Raw genomic sequence first — 21,949 nt, 5'->3', positions numbered from 1 at the left:
CCTTCGGGACTCTCGCTCTCGGCTGCAGAGAACTCTATCTATCCCCCTAACGATACTATCCCCTACCACTACAACATTTCTTTTAACTCCCCCCACTTGAATGGCCCCCCGCTCCACGGTGCTGTGGCCAGGTTGCTCATCCTCCCCACAGTCCCTGTTCCCATCCTCACAGGGAGTAAGAGCCTCGAACCTGTTGGACAAGTGCAAGGGCTGCGGCTCCTCCAACACTACCTCCTGGATCCCCGTACCTGCCTCACTTCTAGTCACACCATCCTGACCCTGGCCACGGACTACATCTGAATTAATTAATCTAATTGGTGTGACTACCTCGTGATACACAGAGTCCAGGTAACTCTCCCCCTCCCTGATGTGTCTCAGTGTTTGAAGCTCGGACTCCAGCTCTTCAACACGGAGCCGGAATTCCTCGAGCAGCCAACACTTACTGCAAATGTGATCACCGTGAGCATCAATGGTGTCCACCAGCTCCCACATATTGCAGCAGCAACACATCGCCTGATCTCCCATTCTATGTAATTAATTAAATTTATTAATATTATTCTTAAATACCCTCTGCCTCGATTCTAGATGGTGAATATCACACCTTAGAAACTATAAACCAAGGAGATTTAAGCTTAAAAAGGGAGAAATACTTACCAACCAATCACTTACCCGCTTTGTGGTGACGTCACACCTTGAATACTTTTTACCTCTCTCCTTCCCTGAGATTGGAGATTGTTGAGGCCTACCTGAGCCTCTGGGGCCTCTTTTAGTCGCTCTGCCGCGCTGCTCCGCCTCCACCCGCTGCCGATGCCGCACTGGGGCCTACCTGAGCCTCTTGTAGTCGCTCTGCCGCTCAGCTCCGCCTCCACCCGCTGCCGATGCCGCACTGAGGCCTACCTGAGCCTCTGGGGCCTCTTGTAGTCGCTCTGCCGCTCAGCTCCGCCTCCACCCGCTGCTGATGCCGCACTGGGGCCTACCTGAGCCTCTGGGGCCTCTTGTAGTCGCTCTGCCGCTCAGCTCCGCCTCCACCCGCTGCCGATGCCTACCTACAATGCCGCCTATCTTTGTGTCATCGGGAAATTTGGATATGTGGTTTTCTATCCCATCATCTAAGTCGTTAATAAATACAGTGGACATTTGAGGCCCCAACACAAATCCCTGTGGGACACCACTCGTCACATCCTGCCAATTAGAGTACCTGCCCATTATTCCTACTCTGTCTCCCGCCGCTCAGCCAATTTCCTAACTAGGTCAATAATTTGCCTCGGGGTACAGATTCACAAATCATTAAAAGTAGCAACACAGGTTAAAAAAGCCATTAAAAATGCAGACAAATAGAGTTCAAAAGCAGAGAAGTTATGTTAGACTTGTGTAGAACCTTGGTTAGAACACACTTGGAGCACTGTGCACAGTTCTGGTCTCCATATTACAAAAAGGATATAGATGCACTGGAGAAGGCACAAAAAGGATTTACAAGAATGTTACCAGAACTGAGAAGTTATAATTATCAGGAAAGATTGAACAAGCTGGTGCTCTTTTCTCTAGAAAAGAGAAGGCTGAGTGGTGACCTGGCAGAGCTCTTTAAAATTATGAAGGGGATTGACAGGTTGGACGTAGAGAAAATGTTTCCACTTGTGGGGGAGTCCAAACTAGGGGCTGTAACTATAAGGGCCCAGAATTTGCGGTCGGAGGCATAACTCCAACCCGATTTTTAAAAAAAAAAACGCATCTATCTTAAGGTTCCCGGACTTCGGAGACTTCAAGACCTGGGCCTGCAGGCCTGTGTAAATGCCTAGGGATGCAAGCGGTTTGAAAGCGTCCTTCGGATCACGTGGCCCAAGTCCTCCAATCAGAAAGGAAGATTCCTAATATGCTTATGGGAATTCCATTTACAAACGGAATCCCCAAAAGCATATGAGGAATCCGCAAATAATTAAATAATTTATACAACTGGAATAAAAAATAAATGTTTCCATTTTCAAATTTAATTAAATGTCCCTTCAATAAAGCATATAAAATAAAAATGTAATTTTTTGAAAAATAATTTTAAACATTTTAATCCGGGCCAAATAAACTAATTTTAAATGTTTGTGCATGAATTTTTATTTTTATGTTTTTAAATTAAGATTTATATTAACCGTTATGCTGGTGAAAGCAGGCCCTACACCTGCTTTTACCAGGCATAAGGGTTTTGTGGGCATTTGCTGGGCAGTAGTTAGGCAAATAGCCCAACTCTGCGCCAGCGAAAGTGATTTTTGGGTCGTTGCGGTAGATCTGTCGAAACTAACCTCGACAGATCACAAGTTCCGGGTTTTCGCGCATGCGCAACACATGCAGAAACCGGAACTTGCGGGGCCTTTTGGATGTGCGTACATCGTCATCGAGAGCGCAAAATCCGGGCCAAGATCTAATAAATCAAATAAGAAATTCAAGAGAAACTTCTTTATTCAGAGAATGGTTAGAATGTGGAACTTGTTGCCACATGGAATAGTTGAGGCGAATAGCGTAGATGCATTTAAGGGGAAGTTAGATAAGTACATGAAGGAGAAAGGAATAGAAGGATATGTTGCTCGGGTGAGAGGAAGTAAGGGGCTACAGAAAACAATAATAAGAATAATAAAACCGGATGGACAACCCGGCACCGACTTCAGACACGACAACGGCACACCCAGCGCAGTCGACCCTGCAAAGTCCTTCTCACTAACATCTCGGGACTTGTGTCAAAATTGGGAGAGCTGTCGCACAGACTAGTCAAGCAGCAGCCTGACGTCATATTCACAGAATCATACCTTTCAGCCAATGACCCAGACTCCTCCATCACCATCCCTCGGTATGTCCTGTCCCACCGGCAGGACAGACCCACCAGGGGTGGTGGCACAGTGGTATACAGTTGGGAGGGAGGGGCCCTGGGAGTCCTCAACATTGACTCCGACCCCATGAAGTCTCATGGCTTCAGGTCAAGCACGGGCAAGGAAACCTCCTGCTGATTACCACCTACTGCCCTCCTTCAGCTGATGAATCAGTACTCCCCCATGTTGAACACCACTTGGAAGAAGCACTGAGGGTAGCAAGGGCACAGAATGTACTCTGGGTGGGAACTTCAATGTCCATCACCAAGAGTGGCTCGGTAGCACCACTACTGACCGAGCTGGCCAAGTCCTGAAGGACATACCTGTCAGTCTGGGCCTGCGATAGGTGGTGAGAGAACCAACACGAGGAAAAAACCTACTTGACCTCGTCCTCATCTGATGCATCTGTCCATGACAGCATTGGTAGCAGTGACCACCGCACAGTCCTTGTGAAGACAAAGACCTGTCTTCACGCGGAGGACACCCTCCATTGTGTTGTGTGGCACTATCACCATGCTAAATGGGATAGATTCAGAACAGATCTAGCAGTTCAAAACTGGGCATCCATGAGGCGTGGTGGGCTATCAGCAACAGCAGCAGAATTGTCCTTCACCACAATCTGTAACCTCATGTCCCGGCATATCCCTCACTCTACTATTACTGTCAAGCCAGGGGACCAACCCTGGTTCAATGAGGAGTGCAGAAGATCATGCCAGGAGCAGCACCAGGCGTACCTAAAAATGAGGTGTCAACCTGGGGAAGCTGCAACACGACTACATGCATGCTAAACAGTGAAAGCAACATGCTATAGACAGAGCTAAGCAATCCCACAAACAACGGATCAGATCAAAGCTCTGCAGCCCTGCCACACCCAGTTATCAATGCTGGTGGACAATTAAACAACTAATGGGAGAAGGCGGCTCCATGAATATCCCCATCCTCAATGATGGCGGCGTTCAGCATGCATTGCAAAAGACAAGGCTGAAGCATTTGGAACCATCTTCAGTCAGAAGTGCCGAGTGGATGATCCATATCAGCCTCCTCCTGACGTCCCCACCATTACAGAAGCCAGTCTTCAGCCAATTCGATTCACGCCATATCAAGATATCAAGAAACGGCTGAGCACACTGGATACAGCAAAGGCTATGGGCCCTGACAACATCCTGTCTGTCGTGCTGAAGACTTGCGCTCCACAACTAGGCGCGCCTCTAGCCAAGCTGTTCCAGTACAGCTACAACTCTGGCATCTATTCGACAATGTGGAAAACTGCCCAGGTATGTCCTGTCCACAAAAAGCAGGACAAATCCAAACCAGCCAATTACCGCCTCATCAGTCTACTCTCAATCATCAGCAAAGTGATGGAAGGTGTCACCGACAGTGCTATCAAGCAGCGCTTACTCACCACATTCGTACCACACAAGTGCCAGACAATGACTATCTCCAACAAGAGAGAGTCTAACCACTGCCCTTTGACATTCAATGGCATTACCATCGCCGAATCCCCCACCATCAACATCCTGGGGGTCACCATTGACCAGAACCTTTACTGGACCAGCCACATAAATACTGTGGCAACAAGAGCAGGTCAGAGGCTAGGTGTTCTGCGGTGAGTGTCTCACCTCCTGACTCCCCAAAGCCTTTCCACAGTCTACAAGGCACAAGTCAGGAGTGTGATGGAATACTCTCCATTTGCCTGGATGAGTGTAACTCCAATAACACTCAAGAAGCTCGACCCCATCCAGGACAAAGCAGCCCGCTTGATCGGCACCCCATCCACCACCTTAAACATTCACTCCCTCCACCACCGGCACACCATGGCTGCAGTGTGTACTGTCTACAAGATGCACTGCAGCAACTCGCCAAGACTTCTTCGACAGCACCTCCCAAACCTGCGACCTCTACCACCTAGATGGACAAGGGCAGCAGGCGCATGGGAACACCACCACCTCCAAGTTCCCCTCCAAGTCACACACCATCCTGACTTGGAAATATAGTGCTGCTCCTTCATCGTCTCTGGGTCAAAATCCTGGAACCCCCTTCCTAACAGCACTGTGGGAGTACCTTCACCATACGGACTGCAGCGGTTCAAGAAGGCGGCTCACCGCCACCTTCTCAAGGGCAACTAGGAATGGGCAATAAATGCTGGCCTTGCCAGTGGCGCCCACATCCCGTGATTGAATAAAAAGAGAGATTGGTAAGGGAAATAGATCCTTCCTATCCACTCTATCTAGGTCCCTCAATTTTATACACCTCAATCAAGTCTCCCCTCAGCCTCCTCTGTTCCAAAGAAAACGCCAGCCTATCCAATCTTTCCTCATAGCTAAAATTTTCCAGTCCTGGCAACATCCTCGTAAATCTCCTCTGTACCCTCTCTAGTGCAATCACACCCTTCCTGTAATGTGGTGACCAGAACTGCACACAGTATTCTAGCTGTGGCCTAACTAGTGTTTTATACAGTTCAAGCATAACCTCTCTGCTCTTACTTTCCTTTTATTAGCCGTGTGGGGCATAGACCTATTGGGCTGAATGGCCTGTTTCTCTGCTGTAAATTCTGTGTAATTCTATAAGTTACTTGGTAGTACCTGAATATTTGACTTGAATCAGGTGCTTTCATTACCATACTGTACATCTACTCCACCTGTTTAGAGCTATAGAGACTGTTTAAAGACCCGGTTTAACAATTTTTCTGAAGAGCAGATAAAGTTGTTGCAGTATGGTTTTTCTACTGATTCTTGTACTAATTTCAGATGGATGCTGCTGAGTGATTTCTGGGTATGCACTTTTATTCAATGATGGTGCTGATGTTAACTTGATTCTGGAATCACTTTTTATAAAAAAAATTCTTTTAGTTTTTTTGTTTGCTATAAGGCCTTGAAAGGATCTCATTGAGGCAGAGGCTGTTTGGGACTTCAGAACGAGCATCAACCCAGCTCCATTATCGGCTTCAAAAGCAGTCCTCTTGTAAAGGCTGATACAGACTTTTCTTTCCACTGAGCTTGAATGTGCTGCTTTGGTGAGGTGCTCCAGGCAGCCAAGGCACAATTCCTGCCTGTTGTTGCCGTCGATGTAACAGCCAGCCGGTGCTGTGACTTGAAGCTGCAGCTGGCAGAGTGTCAGATGATAAAATTAATGCTGATAACTATCACTGTGCAGCAACAAACTTGAAGTAACTTTAAAAATAAAAAAAGATTACGTTTTATAAAGAGTAGTGATCGAGCCAGGTGGGGCAGGGGGTGGAGGGGAAAACATGTTACACAGGTTTGGTGCATTGATAACTGTTAGGAAGTTAATATTTTACTGAATTATGATAATATCTGATGTGTCAAAAGGCACTAACTGCCATCTGTTCTGTCGAGGATCAACTTTAAACATTTTTGTAGGTTATTTGCCAAGATTAGCATTTTCTAACATTTTGGTTCCAAAGATTGTAATTTTTTCCTCTCATTTGATTAATCTCAAGAACAGCTTCATTAACAGCAAGCGCGGAGGGTTGTACAAGGCTTCTGCTATTAAAGTGGCAGCTTGGAAATAGAAATGGCTGAAGGGTAGAAAGCAGAGGGTAAGAGTAAATGGATGTTTCCTGGATTGGGATGATGTAACTCGTGCGACCCAGGGGAACTGAGCGGGGACCTCTCTTGATCCCTATACAAATAAATGCTTTGGGTGTGGGCATAGAGCAATAATAATAAGAAAATTTGTGCATGATACTAAATGAGGAGGCATGGCAAACTGAAGACTGCTGGAGATTGCAGCAGGATGTAGACAGGTTAGGGGAGTGGACAGAGATGTGGTAAATGCAGTTCATTGTAAATAACAGTGTAGTACATTTTGGTAAAATTAAGAGAATGGAAGTGTATCTGAGATGATGCAATTCTCTATGGTGGAAATATGGATACACAGATCTTTCAAGGCAAGATTCCAGGTGGGGGAAAAAATTGCCATTAAAGGATGAATGCGATTGTGGTTTTTTAATCATAGAATCATAGAAATTTATGGCACAGAAGGAGGGCATTCGGCCCATTGTGTCTGTGTCGGCTGAAAAAGAGCTATCCAGCCTAATCCCACTTTCCAGCTCTTGGTCCGTAGCCCTGTAGGTTACGGCACTTCAAGTGCATATATAAGTACTTTTTAAATGTGATGAGGGTTTCTGCCTCTACCACCCTTTCAGGCAGTGAGTTCCAGACCCCCACCACCCTCTGGGTGAAAAAAATTCTCCTCAATTCCCCTCTAATCCTTCTACCAAATACTTTAAATCCATGCCCCCTGGTAATTGACCTCTGTTAAGGGAAATAGGTCCTTCTTATCCACTCTATCTAGGCCCCTCAATTTTATACACCTCAATCAAGTCTCCCCTCAGTCTCCTCTGTTCCAAAGAAAACCCCAGCCTATCCAATCTTTCCTCATAGCTAAAATTCTCCAGTCCAGGCAACATCTTTGTAAATCTCCTCTGTACCCTCTCTAGGACAATCACATCTTTCCTGTAATGTGGTGACCAGAACTGTACGCAGTACTCTAGCTGGGGCCTAACTAGTGTTTTATACAGTTCAAGCATAACCTCTCTGCTCTTATATTCTATGCCTCTGCTAATAAAGGAAAGTATCTCGTATGCCTTCTTATCCATCTTATCTACCTATCCTTCAGGGATCTGTGGACATGCACTCCAAGGTCCTTCTGTTCCTCTACACTTCTCAGTATCCTACCATTTATTGCATATTCCCTTGCCTTGTTGGCTCTCCCCAAATGCATTACCTCACACTTCTCCGGATTGAATTCTATTTGCCACTTTTCTGCCCACCTGACCAGTCCATTGATATCTTCCTGCAGTCTGCAGCTTTCTTCCTCACTATCAACCACATGGCCAATTTTTGTATCTGCAAACTTCTTAATCATGCCTCCTACATTGATGTCTAAATCATTGATATATACCACAAAAAGTAAAGGACCCAGTACTGAGCCCTGTGGAAACAGCCTTCCAGTCACAATCGAACATTACCCATTGCTTCCTTCCACTGAGCCCATTTTGGATCCAACTTGCCACTTTCCATTGGAACCCATGGGCTTTTACTTTTCTGACCGGTCTGCCATGTGAGACCTTGTCAAAAGCTTTGCTAAAATCCATGTAGACTACATCAAACATGCTACCCTCATCGACCATCCTTGTTATCTCCTCAAAAAATTCAGTCATGTTAGTCAGACATGACCTTCCCTTAAAAATCCATGCTGACTGTCCTTGATTAATCTGTGCCTTTCTAAATGACAATTAGTACTGTCCCTCAGAATTTTTTTCCAATAATTTGGCCACCACCGAAGTTAGGCTGACTGACCTGTATTTACTCTGTCTATCCTTTTAACCCTTTTTAAACAATGGTACAACGTTCACAGTCCTCCGGTTCTCTGGCACCACACCTGTACCAGAGAGTATTGGAAAATAATGGTCAGAGCTTCTGCTATTTCCTCCCTTGCTTTTCTTAATAGCCTGGGATACATTTCACCTGGGCCTGACAATTTATCTACTTTCAGAGATGCTAAATCCCTTAATAATTCCTTTCTCACTATGTTTATCTCATCTAATATTTCACACTCCTCCTCCTTAACTACAATGTCTGCATCGTGCCTCCCTTTTGTGAAGACAGACGCAAAGTATTCATTAAGAACCAAACCCACGTCTTCCGCCTACACACACAGGTTACCTTTTTGGTCTCTAATAAGCCCTACTCTTTCTTTCGTTAACCTCCTGCTCTTTATGTATTTATAAAACATCTTTGGGTTTTCCTTGATGTTACTTGCCAATATTTTTTTCATGCCCTCTCTTTGCTTTCCTAATTTGCTTTTTAATTTCACCCCTGCACTTTTTATACTCCTCTAGGCTTTCTGCAATATTTAGCTCTCGGTATCTGACATAAGCTTCCCTTTTTTGCCTTATCTTACTCTGTAGGCCCCTTAACATCCAGGGGGCTCTAGATTTGGGAGTCCCACCCTTTTTCTTTGTGGGAACGCATTTGCTCTGAACCCTCACTATCTCCTCCGTGAAGGACTCATGGGGTGGGGGTAATATATTAGCATGGATAGAGGATTGGTTAACAGACAGAAAACAGAGAGTAGGGATGAACGGGTCATTTTCCGGTTGGCAGGTTGTAACAAGTGGGGTGCCGCAAGGATCAGTGCTTGAGCCTCACCTATTTATAACTTATATGTTAATGACTTAGATGAAAGGACCGAGTGCAATGTATCTAAGTTTGCTGATGATAAAAAGCTAGGTGGGAAAGTAAGCTGTGAGGAGGACACAAAGAGCCTGTAAAGGGATATAGACAGGTTAAGTGAGTGGACAATAAGGTGGCAGATGGAGTAAACTTGAGGAAATCTAAGGTTATTCACTTTGGTAGGAAGAACAGGAAAACAGAATATTTTTTAAATGGTGAGAAACGATTAAATGTTGGTGTTCAGAGAGATTTAGGTTTCCTCGTACAGGAAACACAGCAAGTTAGCATCCAGGTGCAGCAAGCAATTAGGAAGGCAAATGGCATGTTGGTCTTTATTGCAAGGGGGTTGGAGTACAAGATTAAGGAAGTCTTGCTACAATTGTACAGGGCTTTGGTGAGACCACACCTGGAGTAATGTGCACAGTTTTGGTCTCCTTATCTGAGAAAGGACATACATGCCTTAGAGGCGGTGCAACAAAGGCTCACTTGATTGTTCCCTGGGATGAGAGGGTTGTCCTATGAGGAGGGATTGAGTAGATTGGGCCTATTCTCTCTGGAGTTTAGAAGAATGAGGGGTGATCTCATTGAAACATACAAGATTCTGAGGCGGATTGACAGAGTATTGACAGGACCGAGAGGTTGTTTCCCCTGGCTGGAGAATCTAGAACTAAGGGGCATAGTCTAAGGATAAGGGGTCGGCCTTTTGAGACTGAGATGAGGAGGAATTCCTTCACTTAGAGGGTTGTGAATCTTTGGAATTCTTTATCCGAAAGGGTTGTGGATGCTGAGTTGTTCAAGGCTTTGATAGATAGATTTTTGGACTCTAGGGGAATCGAGGGATATGGGAATCGGGTGGGAAAGTGGGGTTGAGGTCGAAGATCAGCCATGATCTCATTGCATGGCAGAGCAGGCTCAAAGAGCCATATGGCCTACTCCTCCTAATTCTTATGTTCTTACGTAATGCCTCCCACTGCTCTGACACTGATTTACCGTCGAGTAGCTGTTTCCAGTCCACTTTTGTTAAATCACGTCTCGGCTTAGTATAATTGGCCTTTCCCCCATTGAGAACTTTTATTCCTGGTCTAGCTTTGTCCTTTTCCATAACTATGCTAAATCTCACTGAATTATGATCACTACCACCAATATGTTCTCCCACTGATGCTCCTTCCACCTGCCCAGCTTCATTCCCTAAAACTAAGTCCAGAACCGCCTCCTCTCTTGTTGGACTTGCAACGTACTGGCTAAAAAAGTTCTCCTGAATGCATTTTAAGAATTCTGTGCCCTCTATACCTTTTACATTGCTTCTATCCCAGTTAATATTAGGGTAGTTGAAATCCCCCATTATTACTGCCCTATTGTTTTTGCACTTCTCAAAAATTTGCCTACATACTTGCTCTTCTATCTCCCTCTGACTAATAAAAGGGCATTGAATACAAAAGCAAGAAGATAATGATAAATCTGTGCAAGACACTGGTTAGACCAGAGTAGTGTGTGCCGTTTTGGACACCCCATAATGACAAAGATATTTGAGCTATGGAAAAGGTGCATCATAGATTTAGAGGGATGAGAGAGGGTGTCGTTATTATGAGAGATTTGTGAAACTAAGGCTCTCGAGCAAATCTAATCAAAATGTTCAATATCATTCAAGGGTTTAATAGGATCATCAGTGAAAGATTATTTTCACTGGTGAATGAATTGGTAATAAAAGGGCATAAATTTAGGATTAGTACTAAAAGTATAAAAGGGCAGGTTTGAAGAGATTGTTTGCACATATAGTACCACAAATAGCAATTGAAGCCAAGTCAATCAAACATTTGAGTGGTAAACGCTAAAATAAAAAGCATGCTGGGAAAGAGCAAGGAAATAAGATTAGAATAGATATCTCCAGTCTGGAGCTAATACTGACACAGTGGGTGGGAATGGTCCCCTGATCATCCCCGACCTCCTCATGTGTTTACCCTTCAAGAGGCATTGGGAAGTTCCTGCATCCAGAGCCAATTGGATGCTAGCCAATTAAAATCCTGGCAGAATAATTAACCAGATCAGCTGCAATTATGGAATATACTCAAATAGTGTTTCAGCTGAAATTCAGGAGAATTGGTCCCACTCTGGCAAACATTTCATAATGTCAAAGCGCAGAGTGTCTGTCTATATCAACACTTTTCCTGACGAAAGAGGAAAATATTCTTTCAGAATCATCCGGAAGGGATTCCTCCAAAACTGGTATTAACAAATAAATATAGGCAATAAGTTTGCTGGCAACTGCTGTCTTTATGTTGCTGTTGTTTTACAACTAAATCTGCCAGCCCAGTAGTCATCCAAATATCCTGTTTCCCTAACAAATACGGGTAGGTTATTTATTGGTGCAGACATCATTCTGGGTGTGTGATTTTAATTTGTGACAAGCAGGATTAAGGGCCAATTCACTAGAGTTATAGCTGTTGCTTCAGCAAACTTTTAAGTATGTTATCTTGTTGGCAGGGTTGTCCAACGTTTTTGTTTCAGTTGGACACTTGATTGCATACAAATGGACCATCATGGGCCACATAAAAAGCATAACATTCATTGTTAATTTAGTGCTGTTGCAAACCATTGCTACCAAGTGAGCATCGCCACTGAATTTAAAATTAATTTTGTATAATTAAATGCATTTAAATGCCTCTGCACCCCAAGTTGAGTTACAGACTGAATTTAGACCTGTCACTGTTTCTGTTGCTATCTTTTAATGTCACTGGGCTTGTCTGTTTGAATTTGATGGGACTGGCAGTTGGGAAGGTCTGTCTACAGCACCGACTTTTTATGGTGAACTGAGGGTTTATCAGATCTGTTGGAAGGTGAATCACGAAGACTTCTTAGGCCGGACAGCCCTGTCTTGAGGGCTGTACATGACCAACCCACAGGCTTTAGTTTGAGCACCTCTGATGTATGGTATTTGCAAAGTAGCAATTTAACATAATCCATGTCATTGTTGAACATGATTCATTGTTTTTTTTCAAAAGGGGATAGTGTGGTAGAGCAGATTTTTTTTCTAGCCTACATGTGGGTGGCCAGGTCCTCCTCCCTTTTTTGGTACTACCTAGAGAGAGCTTTCAATGAGGTGAAGAAAGTGCAAAGGAAGTGCAGATTACCAATTTATGGTATGGTAGTTCTTAATCATCAAATGAAGATACTCTACATACCATGCTCACAACCCCTGCCATGTGAATCTAAGCATGGGCGATTAGGACAGGATCTCTTATTTTTCCAGCCAGCTGGAATTTTATAGGGTATTGTAAACATCTTGATGTGCATAGAATGGTTTAAAAAAAAAACAACACAATTTAAGGTTTAATGAGTTCCATTCTTTTATAGAAAGATTGAACCTTTGGTGGATGACATTATAAACTGTGGGGAATAGGAATAACTATATTTTAAAGCAGGAATCTTATTTTCCAGTTGTTTAAGCAACTTGTTCAATGGCATTTAGTGGTTAACACTACTCTGGGAATAAAGTCAGTAAATCTAATACTAATCATTCAGCTTGGTTCATTTGTTAGCATTCTCATCTCTGGGTCAGTACGTTGTGAGTTCAATGCTCATTCCTTGAATGCATGATGGTCAGTGGCAGCTTGGATAAGGAATTGGCTTAAGGACAGAAAATGGCAGTTGTGGTAAATGGCTATTTTTCAGACTGGAGAATGGTAGACAGTGGTGTTCCCCAAGGGTCAGTGCTGGGGCCACTTCTTTTTTTGATATATATAAATGACGTGGATATTGGAATACAGAGTAGAATTTCTAAATTTGCCGATGACACTAAACTTGGGGGCGTGGCAAACAGTGATGATACCAATCGATTGCAACATGACATAGAAAGGCTAGCAGAATGGGCAGACAAGTGGCAGATGGAATTTAATACAGAGAAGTGTGAGGTGATGCATTTTGGCAGAAGGAACAGGGAGAGGCAGTATACACTTAATGGCACAGTTTTAAAGAGTGTGCAGGGACAGCGGGACCTGCGAGTTAATTTGCATAGGTCCCTGAAGGTGGCAGGATATACTGAGAGAGTGGTTAACAAAGCATATGGGATCTTGGGCTTCATAAATAGAGGTATTGAGTACACGCTTCGGTGAAGGTGTTGACGATGGTTTGGAGTTCGACCTCCGAGTGAGCGCAGACGCAAGCGTCATCTGCATACTGTAATTCGACGACAGAGGATGGGACGACCTTGGATCTGGACTGGAGGCGACGGAGGTTGAACAGTTTCCTGTTTGTTCTGTAAATTAGCTTCACTCAGTGGGGAGCTTACTGAGGGTGAGATGGAGCATTGCAGCAAGGAAGATCGAGAAGAGCGTTGGTGCGATGACGCAGCCTTGTTTGACCCCGGTTCGTACGTGAATTGGGTCTGTGGTGGAACCGTTGGTCAGGATCACGGCTTGCATGTCGTCGTGAAGCAGGCGGAGGATGGTGACAAACTTTTGAGGGCAGCCGAATTTGAGGAGGACACTCCATAATCCCTCACGGTTGACAGTGTCGAAGGCCTTTGTGAGATCAAAGAAGGCCATGTACAGTGGTTGGTGCTGTTCCCTGCATTTCTCTTGTAATTGATGTGTGGTGAAGATCATGTCCATTGTGCCCCTTAGTGGGTGGAATCCACATTGCGACTCTGGGAGGAGCTCTTCGGCCACTGGGAGGAGGCGATTGAGGAGGATTCTTGCGATGGCTTTCCCTGTGGCAGACAGCAGGGAAACTCCTCTGTAATTACCGCAATCGGACTTGTCACCTTTCTTGAAGATAGTCACAATTACGGCATCTCTGAGATCCCCTGGCATGCTCTCCTCCTTCCAGATAAGAGAAATGAGTTCATGAATTCACGCCAGTAGTGCTTCTCCGCCATGCTTTAGTGCCTCGGTGGGGATTCCATCTGCTCCTGAGGCCTTGTTTTTCTGCAGTTGTTGGATGGCCTTTTCAACCTCATGCCGGGCTGGGGTTGTGCTGAGATGGTGGCGGGTATCATGCTGTGGGATAGAGGTGAGGACACTCGCGTCGAAGACAGAGTCATGGTTAAGGAGATCTTCGAAGTGCTCCTTCCAGCGGGCACTGACTGCCTCTCTGTCCTTGATGAGTACCTCTCAGTTCTTGGCCTGCAGTGGGGTAGGGCCTTGGGTGCTTGGGCCGTAGATGGTCTTTACTGTGCTAAAGAATCCACGAACATCATGGTTGTCGGCTAGCTGCTGGATCTCCTGTGCTTTCTCCACCCACCATCTGTTCTTTAGGTCGCGAATTTTTTGTTGGTCCTCGGCCTTCAGGCGTCTGTAGAGCTGCTTTCTTGCTCTCGAGTTGTGTTGCTGTTTCCAGGTCAGGAATGCCTTGCGCTTGCGGCTTATTAGCTCCTGGATCTCCTGGTCGTTCTCGTCGAACCAGTCTTGGTGTTTCCTGGTCGAGTGACCGAGCATCTCTTCACAGGTGCTGATTATGGAGGCCTTGAGTGCAGACCAGGTGCTGTGGGCACTCTGTGTCTCTGCATCACTGGGAGTCGTCAGGTTGTTTTGGAGGCACAGGTTGAATCGGGCTTTCTTAACGGGGTCTTTGAGTGCTCCAGCGTTAATTTTCCTGCGGCATTGTTTCTGTTGCCGCTGCTGTTTTGGGGCTACATTGATGGAGATGACAGAGCGGATTAGGCGGTGGTCTGTCCAGCAGTTGTCGGCTCCTGTCATGGCGCGGGTGATGCGGACGTCCTTGTGGTCCATCGCTCGGACAATGACGTAGTCCAGCAGATGCCAGTGCTTGAAGGGAGGGTGCTGCCATGAAGCCTTGTACTCATCTCTCTGACAGAACAAGGTGTTGGTTATGACAGAGCCTGGCCGTAAGACAAAGGTCCTCTACCAACCTGCCCCCGCCACACAGTACTGCCCCCCGATTATCAAAATCCACGACAAGGCCTTGGACAACATGGACCACTTTCCATATCTCGGGAGCCTACTGTCAACAAGGGCAGACGTCGACGACGAAGTCCAACACCGCCTTCAGTGTGCCAGTGCAGCCTTCGGTCGCCTGAGGAAGAGAGTGTTTGAAGACCAGGATCTCAAACCCGGCACTAAGCTCATGGCCTACAGAGCAGCAGTGATACCCGCCCTGCTGTATGCCTCAGAGACATGGACCATGTACAGCAGGCACCTCAAAGCACTGGAGAGGTACCACCAATGCTGCCTCCGCAAGATCCTGCAAATCCATTGGCAGGATAGGCACACCGACGTCAGTGTTCTTGCTCAGGCCAACATCCCCAGCATTGAGCGTGGTCAAAGCTTCAATCAGATCCGATGGATGGGTCACATTGTCCGCATGCCCGATACGAGACTCCCAAAACAAACGCTCTACTCGGAGCTCCGGCACGGCAAGAGAGCCCCAGGTGGGCAGAGGAAACGCTTCAAGGACACCCTCCAAAGCCTCCTTGAAAAAGTGTAACATCCCCATTGACACCTGGGAATCCCTCTCCCCAAGACCGCACAAAGTGGAGTAGAAGCATCCGGGAAGGCGCCGAACACCACGAGTCTCTTCGTCGGGAGCAAGCGGAAGCCAAGCGCAGGCAGTGCAAGGAGCGCACATCAACCCAAGCACCCCACCCACCCGCCCCTTCAACCACCGTCTGCCCCACCTGTGACAGAGACTGTAGGTCCCGCATTGGACTCATCAGTCACCTGCAAACTCATTTTTAATGTGGAAGCAAGTCATCCTTGGTTCTGAGGGACTGCCTAAGAAGAAGAAGAAGAAGATTGAGTACAAAAATAGTGAAGTTATGCTGAACCTTTATAAAGCGCTGGTTAGGCCACAACTGGAGTATTGCGTCCAGTTCTGGTCACCACACTTCAGGAAGGATGTGAAGGCCCTTGTGAGGGTGCAGAGGAGATTTACCAGAATGGTTCTGGGGATGGGGGACCTTAGCTGCAAGGACAGGTTGGAGAAGCTGGATTTGTTTTCATTGGAGCAAAGGAGATTGAGGGGTGATTTGATAGAGGTGTACAAGATTATGACGGGTTTGGAAAGGCTGTTCCCACTAGTTGATGGTACAAGGACTAGGGGACACAGATTTAAGGTTTTGGGCAAGAGATACAGGGGGGACGTGAGGAAAAACTTTTTGACGCAGCGAGTGGTGATGACTTGGAATTCGCTGCTGACTGAAGTGGTGGAAGCGGAGACACACAATGTTTTCAAGGGGAGACTGGATAGGCACTTGAGGGAAATAAACTTGCAGGGCTATGGGGATAGAGCGGGGGAATGGGACTGACTGGATTACTCTACAGAGAGCCAGCATGGACTCGATGGGCCGAATGGCCTCCTACTCTGCCGTTAATGACTCTATGACTCTAATCTAGGCTGACGCTGCAATGCGCAGTACTGAAGAAGACTTGTATTGTCAGAGATGCTGTCTTTCAGACGAGTTGTTTCTGATGGTTCTAATAGTTTTGTTTGATGTTAGAGGTCTTATGCACTGTTGGAGGAAAAGCAGCGTTTCCCTCATGTCCTGGCCAACATTAATTCCTCAGTTAATACCATTAAAAATTGATTAATTGGCCATCCATCTCTTTCTGGAATCTAGGGCCTAGAAATTCAGTGGGCTGCGCCACCCATTAGTGCCTTAAGAGGGTGCTAAGTGGGTCGGGAGCCACTGGCCGCGCCTCCCGCTAAATTCAGCGGAACGCCAATGGCAGCGCTAGCCGTTAGCGCTGCACCGCTACCGATGACGTCATCGGTGTGTGCAGCGCCCCGCTAACGCCCTGATCGCGAGATTTAGATGTGCCACCTGCTTTAACGCCGGGCCCCCACCCCCCGCGGAGTGCTGACTGCGTTCCAAGAGCCCGGCACTTCTCCTCGGTGCCGGGCTCTTTTGCAGGCACTCGCGATCCTCGATCGCGCTGCACAAGGCCCCTCCCCTTTAAGAAGGGGAGGAAGGCCTACAGTACCGCAGCACGCCGTGCCGCAGCATGTGGCGCTGCGGCACGTTGCGCAGCGATATTCAGCTGCAGCGCCCCAAGAGGGATGCGGGGCGCCTCCAGTAGCGCTGCGCTTCCCTCTGGGGTGCGCAAACTGAATTTCCGGCGGACGGCCACGACTGCTTCCGGGGCGCTACTTTTAGCGCCCTGGCGAGGCTGGCGCCCCAAACGGGGCTATAGTGAATTTCTAGGCCCAGGTGTTTGCCTATACAGTAACAATCACTATCTTTGAAAAGTATATCCTGTATGCAAAGCGCTTTGAGAGGTTTCTGAGAGATGTGATCAGGCCAATATTTGTTGAAAAGGAGCATCAGCATATAATTCATATTAACACCTGTTAGAAACTTCTGGAATTAAGTTCTTAACTGAATAATATGTAACAATAGATTGAATATCTAAAAACTTGTGTTTTATTTTAGGGTAAAGAATGAAGTGGCTTCTTTTCATGAAGATAAATGGCACTTTGATCAAACCTAGGCGTTGACGTATATATCCCTTTACTGTTTGGCTGGATGCTTCACCATTTCCACAGTATGGAAGAAGACTGGAATCTGAAGTGTAATTCAGCGGTAACGGATAAAGCAACATTACTACTAAATAGTTCCCATGGATCTAGAAGTACTGGGCACGTGCAGGAACTTTTCCATGAAGCTGCACAGGTGAATTTGACTAACAGATTTATGTAATTATTGTCTCTTGTATAACTTTTTTGAGCAGGATCTTCACCTGGGTTTAGTTCCAAAGGCTGATAGAATGAAAATCTATCTCTGGAGGCTGGAAAAGTCTTAAATAAAGAAGGTTAGTCAGTCTGTTGAATCTACGACAGAAAACTGTTGTTAATCTGAAATAAAAGAGAAAATATTCTGGAATTGCAGGAGTTTTGCCAGCATCCGAAAAGAGAAAAGACAGCTTAACAGTTCAGATAGAAACCCCACATCAGAATATTCTGATAGAGTCAACACTTAAAACATGAATCTACCTTTTCTCTTTTCTGATGCTGGTGGGCCTACTGTGTACTTCCAATATTTTCTGTATTTCGTTCAGGTTTCCATTTTTTTTTTTTAAAGAAATCTTCTTTCATGTGAAACACATGATTTAATCAACAGCCATTGAAGCTTACATAACAACAGCAATTGAAAAGCTTTTGAGACATTGGTTCAGATTTTGCAGTCAGTGGCGAAGTGATGGTGCTTGCCGCTGACCTCTAAGAAAGCTGCCCACAAAGACATAGCGATCTCTGTGACGTCGATTTCACCTCTCCCGACGTTAATTTGAATCTGATGCCAAGTCTAGGGGATTTCCAGTGTCCAGCAACAATAATGTCATCAAGCAGGCTAAGCAGCCAATCATATTGAAGAATTCTCGCAGACAGCAAACCAGGAAGTAAAATGCACTGATTTTCTTTCACTTTTTCATCATTTTCAGAAATGCCACACTGGGCTGCATACCTGAAATATTGATGGGTCAGATCACGTTTAAATAAATTTGTCATTAGCATGATGCACATACTTATATCCAGTTTAAGTAAAAGTGCAGTGAATAAATTTTCCATCAAGTAGCATGGAATAGTTGAAATTTATGTGATCATTCTCGAAAGAAGAATATTGTAATATGACCCAAATAGTTTTGAATTGCATTATATCCATTTAACAAACAACTAATTGTGCCAAAAAACCTAAAACTTACATCATTGAATATTGCAGTTGGTGTTTAATAGTAGATGCAGCAACTGATGGAATATAAGGTTAAAAATCACTGCTGGCCATAATGGGAGACAAACATTTGAAAGTCATGAACCAATTTAAAATAAACTGGGTAATGACTTTGTTAAAATGGCCAGTGAAAATGCTAAGCTTTCATTCATTGATATCACAGGCAGTAATTTCTGCCCTAGAGTTCCTTGCATATTTTTTTTTAAAAAAAGTCTAGATTTAGGACCAATTATTTTGAGCAATATCTACATAGGGGGAATTTTACGATTTTGCTCTCCTGGCGCACAACCTCACTTGCTGGGTGTGTAAACTCATAAAATTACCTTTTATTTTCGGAGCTAGCTATATGTCCTGTATTATTGCATTTGTCTTTCTATACAGCATCAACATTTTGATCCAAACCATTTTTATGCACTATCAAAGTATTTTTTACAAATTGTAGTTTAAGATTTTTCAGAAAACTTTGTGTTAACATTAAACAAACTATTCAAGGCAAAGAAATTAATGCATATTTTAGTAGGCCACCTCATCCTTCAAAAACATCAGAAAGAAGCCAGGTATTCAAATTTAGCCATCTTATCCAAATTAAGAAAAATTAAGAGGGAAGGGATCTGGACAAATTTCACCCTGGTCTTCATGTGTAAGGATAGATTCTAATCTTACCATTTCATATAGCAATGTACACTCACTGGAAAACTATGGTCCGGATTTTCTGGGGCCTATGACTGCGTGCGTGAGTACGTGCCTCGCAAGTTTCAGGTTTCTACATGTGCTGTGCAAAACCCGGAACTTGCAATCTTCTTGACAGATCCTCCGCATCCCTGGGAAATGGACATCCGTTGGCGAATGCCCATGAAACTCTTATGCCTGGTAAAAGCAGGCGTAAGGCCTTCTTTTACCAGTGTACAGGTGAAAATAAATATTAAAATAAATTTTTTGTAGATCATTTTAACATTCAAAAACCTGTAAAATAAGTTTGTTATTTTTGGCACCTTGGAAAATGTTTAAATTCATTTTTCAAAAAATAAAATTTTTGTATTAAATGTTTAATTAAATAGTGTTTTAATTAATTTCAAACATTTTTTATTTCAGTGCTGTAAAAATGTGTTTTTTGGGTGATTCCTATTAAGCTTATGGGGACTCCGTACGTAAATGGAATCCCCATAAGCATAATGGGAATCCCCTTCCTGATTGGTTGGTTGGGCCAGCCCACGTGATCCCAGGGATGCTTGCGAACCACATGCGCCCCTGGGATACGTGAGCCTCTACGCAGGCCTACGCATAGAGGCCTAGGAGCGCGAGTCTCCGTGGATCCAGGACCATCAGGTAGGCACGTAGATTTATTACAGTGTAGGTGTCTTCATACTACTACGAAAATACAGCGGTTGAAACTGACAGTTAAACAAACGTGGTTTAATGTACTGAAACAGTTACAAACAAAAGAACGCAGGAGAAACTCCACACAGGTCTGTACACTAGCTGGATCCACGAGGACTGACTGAAACGCCCTACCCCCCTGACGTCATGACGTCATCACGTTTCCCGCCGTTGGGAACGTCACGTGCCCCGCGTGATGACGTCATCGCGTCAGATCGCGATTTTATCGATCCCGCGCTGTTTGAACAGAGCAAACACTTAAAGGTAACAACTATGGTTAAAGACAATTATAAACGTTACTGCAAGAGTCTCTTGATGGCTTTGCCATAACGGTTCAGAGGCATCCGCCCCGCGGTAAGCCTCCGATCGCAAATTCAGGCCCTATGTATCCCACCTGGCTTTTCCAGGAGAGTAACATTCATTTTGGACAGCTAATAGCAGTTTCTGATGTCTTCTATGAAAAGGTTGAACTTTGGTATTTCTTAGAACTGATTGAGGAATGTGGATTCAGGTCATAAACTTTAAGATATTCACCACTCTAGTCTAAAAAGACATGAGCCTTGGGCATTCCCACAGTATATGTATCAGGGTACATGGCCCCTTAGCTCCAACACTGTCAATCTGATCTAACTACCACGGCCGTATAAAGCAAGACATTTAAAATTGATATTGAACATAAGTTCTAAAAAGGCAGCATGCTTGGCCATATTGCAATATGCTCTGTGACTTTTGCATTAAAATTAATTAAAGTGTAGATTTTAAAACTCTCAATGCAGTCACAATGTATTACTGTAATCTATTAGATCTGTCCCTACATATTTTCTGTTTTCTCTATTTTATGGACAGTTGTACTGTAATCATGTAAACACTTTTTTAGGGAGATAGAGTTTTTGAAAAGTGGAACAGCACATGTTATAAATTCAAATGAACATTTATCCATTTATTTGAACAAAGGTAGTCTAAAGTAAATGCCTTGGGTATAAAGCAAGGTCACAGTCAACAGATGTTTGATGCAGTTAGGTATTAGTACAACCACGTCAGCAGCTTATAGCAACTAGAATGTTGTCCCATAAAATATGTTATGAGCACAGTTGCAAAGTGTTTACTTTATTACTAATTTAGATAATTAGATGTTAAAAATTAAATTATATTTAATATCCTACTTAAACACTGTTATAAACGATTTCAAAACTGCCATTCATAAAAAGCTGCTATAAATGTATTTCCATATGTAGGCTCTCATGCATCAAATGTGCAGTTGCTATTTTACAATCCTGCTATCACTGGGAATCCTCCTTATATAGCAAGATGTTAGTTATTTGATCTGATTTATGAAGAACTAGGGATAAAATAGCTACCGGGATAAAATAGAATGGTTTCCACATGAGTCTTTTGTCTTTTGGAAGCACTGTATATTATGTACTAGGATACTAACTGGACAGTGGTGTTAATTTGCCAAACAGGTATCCCAGTCCCATGTTAAGCCCTGGTGGAAAGTTAAGATATTTGTCTGGGAACCAGTGCTATTTGGAACATGGGATGGAGTATTCACAACTTGTATGATCAACATCTTTGGAGTGGTTCTCTTCCTGCGGACTGGGTGGCTTGTGGTAAGTGTATATTTTTCACAACTTTTACAGCTATGTTGACTTCAACATGCTGAATTTTAATTCCAGGGTTTTAATTTCCTCTGATAGTGTACCACTTAATCTATTTGTGTAAAATTCCTTTGTGTGCTAACATTGCATTTCTTAACCTATTTAAAATAAATGGATTTGCGACAGCGTTTATAAAGGGCACAAAGGAATTTTACACCTACATTAATCAATGTGAGAGCAGAAGAC

The 21,949-nt window shown here is 44.4% G+C and overlaps 1 protein-coding gene across 1 annotated transcript in view; it reads left to right on the top strand.

Moving 5' to 3' along the window:
- The window catches only part of slc12a8 (solute carrier family 12 member 8), a 232,458-nt gene that overhangs the window by 40,318 nt on the left and 170,191 nt on the right, over positions 1–21,949 (top strand). Inside the window, exons 2-3 of the mRNA XM_085986505.1 lie at positions 17,436–17,675; positions 21,569–21,715. Coding sequence (XP_085842631.1) covers positions 17,529–17,675; positions 21,569–21,715 — 294 coding nt within the window. The 5' untranslated portion in view covers positions 17,436–17,528. The remainder of the gene's footprint in view (positions 1–17,435; positions 17,676–21,568; positions 21,716–21,949) is intronic.

The sequence above is a fragment of the Somniosus microcephalus genome, chromosome 4 (assembly GCF_052327205.1).
Source record: "Somniosus microcephalus isolate GS21.2 chromosome 4, FLI_Smic_1.0, whole genome shotgun sequence".
Classification (NCBI taxonomy): Eukaryota; Metazoa; Chordata; class Chondrichthyes; order Squaliformes; family Somniosidae; genus Somniosus; species Somniosus microcephalus.
This window is presented reverse-complemented; position numbering and strand designations above follow the sequence as displayed.